Here is a 9446-nt window from a genome sequence, read left to right as displayed (position 1 = left end):
ATGGAGAATGAAACAGTAAATTCAGAGACCATGGTCCAGAACTTAAAGAAGGGTAACTTTGAAGGTATGAGGCGTGAATTGGCTAGGATAGATTGGTGAATGATACTTAGGGGGTTGACTGTGGATGGGCAATGGCAGACATTTAGAGACCGCATGGATGAATTACAACAATTGTACATTCCTGTCTGGCGTAAAAATAAAAAAGGGAAGGTGGCTCAACCGTGGCTATCTAGGGAAATCAGGGATAGTATTAAAGCCAAGGAAGTGGCATACAAATTGTCCAGAAATAGCAGCGAACCTGGGGACTGGGAGAAATTTAGAACTCAGCAGAGGAGGACAAAGGGTTTGATTAGGGCAGGGAAAATGGAGTACGAGAAGAAGCTTGCAGGGAACATTAAGGCGGATTGCAAAAGTTTCTATAGGTATGTAAAGAGAAAAAGGTTAGTAAAGACAAACGTAGGGCCCCTGCAGTCAGAATCAGGGGAAGTCATAACGGGGAACAAAGAAATGGCAGACCAATTGAACAAGTACTTTGGTTCGGTATTCACTAAGGAGGAATCAAACAACCTTCCGGATATAAAAGGGGTCAGAGGGTCTAGTAAGGAGGGGGAACTGAGGGAAATCTTTATTAGTCGGGAAATTGTGTTGGGGAAATTGATGTGATTGAAGGCCGATAAATCCCCAGGGCCTGATGGACTGCATCCCAGAGTACTTAAGGAGGTGGCCTTGGAAATAGCGGATGCATTGACAGTCATTTTCCAACATTTCATTGACTCTGGATCAGTTCCTATGGAGTGGAGGGTAGCCAATGTAACCCCACTTTTTAAAAAAGGAGGGAGAGAGAAAACAGGGAATTATAGAGGGGTCAGCCTGACCTCAGTAGTGGGTAAAATGATGGAATCAATTATTAAGGATGTCATAGCAGTGCATCTGGAAAATGGTGACATGATAGGTCCAAGTCAGCATGGATTTGTGAAAGGGAAATCATGCTTGACAAATCTTCTGGAATTTTTTGAGGATGCTTCCAGTAAAGTGGACAAAGGAGAACCAGTTGATGTGGTATATTTGGACTTTCAGAAGGCTGTCGACAAGGTCCCACACAAGAGATTAATGTGCAAAGTTAAAGCACATGGGATTGGGGGTAGTGTGCTGACGTGGATTGAGAACTGGTTGTCAGACAGGAAGCAAAGAGTAGGAGTAAACAGGTACTTTTCAGAATGGCAGGCAGTGACTAGTGGGGTGCCGCAAGGTTCTGTGCTGGGGCCCCAGCTGTTTACATTGTACATTAATGATTTAGACGAGGGGATTAAATGCAGTATCTCCAAATTTGTGGATGACACTAAGTTGGGTGGCAGTGTGAGCTGCGAGGAGGATGCTATTAGGCTGCAGAGTGACTTGGATAGGTTAGGTGAGTGGGCAAATGCATGGCAGATGAAGTATAATGTGGATAAATGTGAGGTTATCCACTTTGGTGGTAAAAACAGAGAGACAGACTATTATCTGAATGGTGACAGATTAGGAAAAGGGAAGGTGCAATGAGACCTGGGTGTCATGGTACATCAGTCATTGAAGGTTAGCATGCAGGTACAGCAGGCGGTTAAGAAAGCAAATGGCATGTTGGCCTTCATAGCGAGGGGATTTGAATACAGGGGCAGGGAGGTGTTGCTACAGTTGTACAGGGCCTTGGTGAGGCCACACCTGGAGTATTGTGTACAGTTTTGGTCTCCTAACTTGAGGAAGGACATTCTTGCTATTGAGGGAATGCAGCGAAGATTCACCAGACTGATTCCCGGGATGGCGGGACTGACCTATCAAGAAAGACTGGATCAACTGGGCTTGTATTCACTGGAGTTCAGAAGAATGAGAGGGGACCTCATGGAAACGTTTAAAATTCTGACGGGTTTAGACAGGTTAAATGCAGGAAGAATGTTCCAATGTTGGGGAAGTCCAGAACCAGGGGTCACAGTCTGAGGATAAGGGGTAAGCCATTTAGGACCGAGATGAGGAGAAACTTCTTCACCCAGAAAGTGGTGAACCTGTGGAATTCTCTACCACAGAAAGTAGTTGAGGCCAATTCACTAAATATATTCAAAAGGGAGTTAGATGAAGTCCTTACTACTCAGGGGATCAAGGGTTATGGCGAGAAAGCAGGAAGGGGGTACTGAAGTTTCATGTTCAGCCATGAACTCATTGAATGGCGGTGCAGGCTAGAAGGGCTGAATGGCCTGCTCCTGCACCTATTTTCTATGTTTCTATGTTTCTATTAGGTTGTAGGATCAAGCAATAAGTTAATAATGCCAACCAGCCCCTTGATCATCCATCTTCCTTCCTATCTTATCAATAATACATTGTTAAGTAATGGTCATTCCCATTGACCATTAGTTAAACATGATTGTCTTTATTTGTAGGACCAACATTTTACACAACTTTTAACATTTACTTGAATTAAAAATATATACTCTTACCAACGATTCCCCACTCCTAATTTTCTCCTCTTCCTTTCCTCCTCTTCCAAGGGCAGTGATTATGCTAGGGTACATGCCACGTGTGTTGAGAGCCCTCTGGTGTCTTATCCAACTGACCATTCTTTATGTGTGAGCATACATAGTGAGTGTCAGCAGGCTATTTGCATGGGGGATCATTACAACTCAGCTTGCTCCGGACCTCACCACACATTGTGACATGTGCATTTTCCAGCAGGTGTCACTAGATATTGATTAGGAGCCACAGCGCTGGTTGATTTTTCCATTCCCTACGATGGAAATGGAGACAAATTGAAGCAGCTCCACCATTGCCCAGGAACGTATCAACTTACTCAGCTCTGACCAGAGAGTGAATCTTGAACTTAGTACAGGTACAACACTGGGTGGTGCATTTACCCTCTGAGCTATTGGGGGAAGCCAACTTCTATTTTACCTCCATATTGTTGTACTTGACCAATCAAGTAATTTACTTTCATCATTAACTCCATTTGGAACTCAAGGGGGAAACGTGCACTAGAACTCTAGTCATCCAGGAATGGCTCCAGCACACAACACAAATCAGCAGTTGTTCTCCCTATCCATACCTTTTCATTGGCGAAATACACCACCCTTCCATATGGAGAAATAATTATATGCACTGTTTCCTTGTTGCTTTATATTTCTGCAAAGCCACTAAAAATATTGAATAATAAAAATCAAGTAATTTGCATTTGATGATAGCTTGATATTGCGATGGAAGGTGATAATTACAATGGAAGTGTGCTATGGGTTGTTTGTAATTTAATAGTTCCCTCCTCTGAATGTTGTAAGTATAACAAATAGAAGCTCTATGTAGGCCTGTATGTGTGCATGCTCACAATGGAGGGATCCCTTGCGTCTCAGATTCACAGCTGCATGTAATCGACCCAGACTTGCACTCATTGCCAAGGTCTCATGAAACTGCCACTTACCAACCCTCCGTTGCTTTGCAGGCCAAGGTGGCACACAACTGTATCGACTAACAAGCCACTGGTGGTGGGGAATCGCAGAATATGTAGCTCACTGATCTTGAGCAGAGAGTGCAGCGGTTAATGAGCGGCACAATGGTCTCCCTGTGGCTGCTGGTTCCTCCGCTATCGCTGAGGGCAGCATAGGTAAGTGGCGGCCTTTGTGCAATGCCATCTCCCCCTGACAGTGCAATGGCCTACCTGGCTATTGCTTATGCTTCTGTGCAAGCTGCTTGCTGCATGGTGCAATGTGGCACCTGACCCTCATGGCCCTACTTCTCCCTTTAATGATTGCAGATGATGCCCCGAGTGTCACAATGAGCGACATAGAGATCCTTAAGGCAACTGGCAAACTGGCAGCCACAGTCAGGAAGAGACACTTGGGGGACCCTCGATGACCTTGGTGGCATCTCAGATGAGGGAGATGGAGAGGGGGCGAGCTCTGCTTCATACAGCCCCATGCACTAGCTCAGATATTGGGAGTCCACAGTTGGGTAACATAGATTAAGGAGAGGGGTCTGCACTGGGTGAAGCACCAGGGCCGAACGGGCTGCAGTATGGCACAGGGCCAAGGGAAGCTCATGTGCCATCTCTCTTGGAGGCACAGCCGAGACCTGCTGAGGACTCAGATGAGCCCATTGATGTTGGGGCATATGAACAAAGGGTGGAGGCCCTGCAAGCGGAACTGTTGGCAGCAATACAAGGGGTGCCCGAGAGGCTGTCGCAAGTGGTGAGGAGCGTGGAGGAGTTCACCTCCCACATTGTGGACTGCTCTGTGCACACCATGGAGCCCATCATTGCCAGTGTGCAGACGATGGTGGAATCCCAGAGTGACCGACGCGTCTCTTGGCCGAGGTGACAGCTTCCATTGCAGCACAGGCGTGAGGGAACGAGTGTCGCAGTGTTTATTTGGGCAGGATGGCTGCTGCCCTGGAAGCTCAGAATGCTCTCATGCACTCTGGGCAACAGGGCATGAAGCGTCTGACTGCTGTCGTCTCTGATGGCTTCCAGATTGTGACAGCTCTCATGCAGTCTCAGCTGGAGGTTACGCGAGATCTGACTGCTGTCAATGTGGCTGGGTCCACAAGGGTCAACCGGGGGCCTCACTGGTGCCACCCCACTCCGCCGACTTGTGCTCCAGCAGCTTGGTGGGGGAGATGGGGTGCCACCCCAGGGGGGTGGCGATGGCTCCTCGGACCAGGAGACTGATGTGTGCTCTCTGGTTCACAGCAGCTCTGAGCCGAGAACTGCCACTCCTCCATTGCTGCCAACCATGGCTTCGTCCCAGCCACTTCCGACTGAAGGCGCAGAGGAGGATGCGGCTGAGTCTGCAGCCGACCCTGTCTGTAGCTTTGTCTACAGATACACAGCAGCATTCCCAAAGCCATGATGCAGCCATAGGGGAGACACTGCGGCAGAGTGTAAGAATAGGGCTGCGTAAATGGGGTAATAATGAGTTGCACAAGGGTGAAAATTAATTATATTAATGTTTAGCACACCTAAGGTTTGGGTTCTAATAAATCTTTATTTTATGTTTGAAATTTCTGATGAGCTGTCTCATTTCGATGTGTGGGAATGATGTGTGAGAGGGCTCCTAGGTTTACAAAAGGACATAAGCAGGTGCAGGCTCAACTCGGCAGTCATTTGTGTGAACCCTGCGGCTTTGTGCTTCCTTTGCAGGGTCACGATGGCGACACAGCCTCCTGCGTGGCTGGCCTCGGGAATCTTGCTCCTCCTCATGCGCCTCCTCCTCGTCCTCCTCCTCTTCCTCCACAGGTGCCACTGTTGCCTCGTCCTCTGATGGCTGTGCCCTCATGATGGCCAGGTTGTGGAGCATGCAGCACACCACCACGAATATGGAGACACACTCAGGCGAGTACTGCAGCACACCCCGTGAGCGGTCCAGGCAATGGAACATCTCTTTGAGAATGCCAATTGTGAGCTTGATGATGGTCCTGGTGACTGTCAGACTCTCATTGTACGCGAGCTGCGCAGCAGTTCTAGGGTTGCGCAGAGGAGCAATGAGCCAAGTGCTCAGCGCATAGCCCTTGTCACCAAGGAGCCAGCCGCAATCTTCATTGGGACCAGTGAAGAGGTGTGGCACACCGCTCTGGAGCAGTATGAATGAGCCGTGGCTGCTGCCAGGAAACTGGGCATCCACTTCCATAATGTTGTGGTTGTGGTCGCAAACGAGTTGAACATTGAGGGAGAGGAAACCCTTGCGGTTTCTGAATTGCTCGGGAGTGTGTTGGAGTGCTCTGAGAGAGACATGGGTGCAGTCAATGACCCCCTGGATCCAGGGGAAGCGCGCAATGTGCAGAAATGCGGTCTGGCGCTTCAACTGATGCTCCCTGGTCATGGAGAAGGAGATGTAGTTGGCCCTCCTCCTATACAGAGCATCTGTGACTTCCTGTATTGATGTGTAAGCCGCAAACTGCGAGATGTTGCACATGTCCACAGTGGTCAGTCACTAAAAGTTCAGGGTGACAATCACCTTGGATGCCATGCTCAGGGCTGTCCTGACCCGTGTTTGTGGCTCCAATTCTGCCTGCCGGAGATTGCAGAGCTCCGTCACAATGTCCTTAGTCTGTGCAGGCACTGGTCATCATTGAGGTCCCTGTATGAGAATTGGTGGCGGAAGACCCTTTCTCGATATGGCCTGGTGGCCCCACGCCTGTGTAGACATCTTGCTCTGTGATGTAGCTCATTGGCTGCTCTGTGCTGCTCTGCTGGCTCCTCCCCCTCTGCAGGCTGCTGCTGCCCAGCATCTGGCTCCGCTGCAGGCTGTCTCCTCTCTTGCTGGTCCCGTATTTGGTGTGGGGGGTCTGCGTACCTCACTCTCCACCTTAAGAGTCACCTTTGTTGAGGGCCTTCCTGTGCCACCTCTCTGGCCTCCTCTCTGTCGCCATCTCCCTGGCCCTCTCCATGCTGGGTTGCAATGATACCTGTGGCCCTTGCCCACTGCCTCGGCAGCCATTGCCCCCATTGCCACATTCGCTTCCATGCCTCGGCGGCATGCACAATGTGCAGGAGGCATTGGCCTGCCAACACTGCCCCCATTTCAAAGGCCATCACAAGCCGAGCCTCCTCCAAGTGGCCTCCCTGTTCTGCAGGTGGAAGGCGCCTTCAGCACTTGCAAACCAGCGCGCACTGTATCCTTGCACTGTTAGTGAAACAACGGGAAAAAGTTGCCGACACAAAATCAACACAAAGCAATACACCTTTAAGGCACTCCAGCGGTGTGCATGAAGAACTAAAAAAAAATACTTGGCACTGCCGAGGGGTGGGAGGACTTTTATAGGGCAATGAGGCTTCCGGCCCAGGACCTCGGTGGTGCGTGCAATGATAACGCACTTAGGAGTGCTGGCTAGCATCGCCGCGGGACTGGGTGATGGTAACCTCCGGAAAAACCTCAGGATGGCAATTGGACTATGGGCAGCCATTGGATGGAAAATCAGCGGCCACTCCACTCCTTAGCATGACCGCTGATTTCCAGTGGTAACAGGCCTTAAGAAAAGGGACAATTTCGGCCCCTTTGCATTCAGGGTAGTTGCAAACATTAAGATCTATTAGCAGTGACTAGTAATTTTGTACATGGTCCCTCTGTATGCTGAAAGATTGGTTTGTATTTCTAACACGAATATACCAAGTATTTTAATGAGATTGGCTAATCAGCATAATCAAAAGCTGTGATACAAATCACAGGTACAATACACTCAACATTGTGAGGCTTTTTGTGTGTGTTGATCAGCTATTCCGAATGGTTATAAACTCTGAATAATGCTGAATAACAGTCAAATGTCTTATCCCAGGGTTAAAGAAATTAACATTTTGTAAGGACTACTTTGCCTTCCTACCCGAAGCAGCATTGTAAATACTCATGCTTCCATTAATTTAATTTATTGGTTTTGCACTATGTTTAAAGTGTGTGAAATGCTGGGATAGCAAAGAGAGAAATTGCCTCCCTTCCACCCCCATGAATTGAGTGCATTAAAGTAATGGTGAAAAACTCAAAACAATTATTAACAAAATGAGTATTGGCAGTGCTACATAAAGCAAAGCCAATGTTTCTTTTGTTTCTGTCTTTCTCTATCCCTTCCCTCGCCCATAAATTTTGGCTCTGGCAAAATCCCAGGGCAGGCAATCAATGAACTAAGGCCCAAAGATACATGGAGCAACAGGTATACTGAGGAACACAGCTGGTCAGCCAGTGACCCCAAGGCTCATACCAGAGGTACCACTGCATATCAATCCTGTGTTTTTACTAGGGCGCAGAATAAATCCAATAAAGTTTATTCAGATACCACTCATTCAATCACAACAACTTAACCAGTTTAATGAAACCACAGATGTGGTTTGACAGCTCTATTCAATGATAGCGGTGCACTGATATACAAATTAGCTGGATACTGCCAGGTCGAGTTGACGTCATCTTGCTACCATCTGTTTGTGAGGCAGTAACATTCTTTGGCAGAGACTAAAGTTCTGCCTTGAGCTCCAGAGACTATTACACATACCATGTTTCTATCAACTGGAGCAACCCAATAGTCAGATTTCTGTATTGATACAAGTGGAAGCTGCAATCTGACAGCATTTGCACCAACATTCTCACACTGCAGCAGAATCGATACGCTGTGCTGTAAAGCCAGGTTAAACAAGCCTCTAAATTCTAAATGTTGGTGTACTGGGTTTATTTGTGACATCACCCGCATGTCAAAGCAGCCTTCTGTTCTTTTTTGGTAAGCGAGGGCCACTGCTGTTGCTGTGCATCCTCCAAATACAGCCCTGTCTCTGTGCAACAGATTAGATCTGGGGTGTGGTTGAAGGTAGGGAGACATTTTCTGATTGTATATGAATTGAAAATGGTAAGCCTGATAAAAAGAGGGTTGTGTATTCACTAAATTATTTACTTCAAGTATAATAATTTATTTTAAAGTATGATGATTTATCATTAGCATCATTAGCAGTTAGCAGCTACTATCACTATTCTATTGCGACAGACAAGAAAACCCTAAAAATTAGGATGCATAAAGGCTATACTAAAAATATGACAAGTAGTAATGAAAATATATTGGTACTCAGTGTGGTGATGAATGATAATGCTACAGAATACAATCATTTCCATTCTACATTTAGATAGCCAAGAAGAAAATCGCTGTTGGAATCATTTTATATTTATAAAATGTTATGGGCTGGATTCTCCTCCATGATCCCACGTGAAGTCGGGCGGGATAGTCATGACAAATGATGGGAAATTCAAGCGGCGAAGCCTATCGGCCAATTTGCTATTCCCTCACTCCACCTGCTGTCCACTCTTACCGATAGATAAAGAAAGACAAAAGGAGGAGCCAGAGGTAAAATATATTCACTGTTAATTAGAATTGTCAGAGACGTCAAGAAATTGAGTCTTTGAAGAACTGATAAAATTGGCCACATTAAATTGCATAGACGAGATAATAACATCGTGACTAATTTATTGTATTGCAAAAAAAATGCAGGTTATGTGCACCCAGAATGTGACCTGAAAAAAGTTGATGAATGTAGAGTGTAATTATCAGCAAGATTATATATAGTGGACAATTAAATAACAAATGGCAGGAGGAAGCTCCATGAATATCCCCATCCTTAATGATGACAGAGCCCAGCATGCAAGTGTAGAAGACAAGGCTAAAGTGTTTGCAGCCATCTTCACCCGGAAGTGCCGAGTTGATTATCCACATCGGTCTCCTCCTCCTGAGGTCCCCAATAGCACAGAAGCCAGTTTTCAGCCAATACACTCCACGTGATATCAAGAAACGGCTGAGCGCACTGGATACGGCAAAGGTTATGGGCCCTGACAACATCCCAGCTGTCGTGCTGAAGACTTGTGCTCCAGAACTAGCTGTTTCAGTATAGCTACAACACTGGCAGCTACCCAACAATGTGAAAAGCTGCCCAGGTATGTCCACAAAAAGCTGGACAAAATTCAATCCAGCCA

General features: G+C 47.0%; 1 protein-coding gene across 1 annotated transcript; it reads right to left on the bottom strand.

Moving 5' to 3' along the window:
- Positions 1 to 5069: 5069 nt before the first annotated feature.
- On the bottom strand, positions 5070 to 5921 carry LOC139269132 (putative nuclease HARBI1). The gene has a single exon (XM_070888233.1). The coding sequence runs from the start codon at positions 5919 to 5921 to the stop codon at positions 5070 to 5072; it is 852 nt and encodes a 283-aa protein (XP_070744334.1).
- Positions 5922 to 9446: the final 3525 nt, after the last annotated feature.

The sequence above is a fragment of the Pristiophorus japonicus genome, chromosome 8, assembly GCF_044704955.1.
Source record: "Pristiophorus japonicus isolate sPriJap1 chromosome 8, sPriJap1.hap1, whole genome shotgun sequence".
NCBI lineage: Eukaryota > Metazoa > Chordata > Chondrichthyes > Pristiophoridae > Pristiophorus > Pristiophorus japonicus.
This window is presented reverse-complemented; position numbering and strand designations above follow the sequence as displayed.

What these genes read in the sequence shown, in the direction of transcription:
- LOC139269132 (XM_070888233.1), bottom strand. Translation starts at nt 5,921, where the DNA reads ATGTGCAACATCTCGCAGTTTGCGGCTTACACATCAATACAGGAAGTC.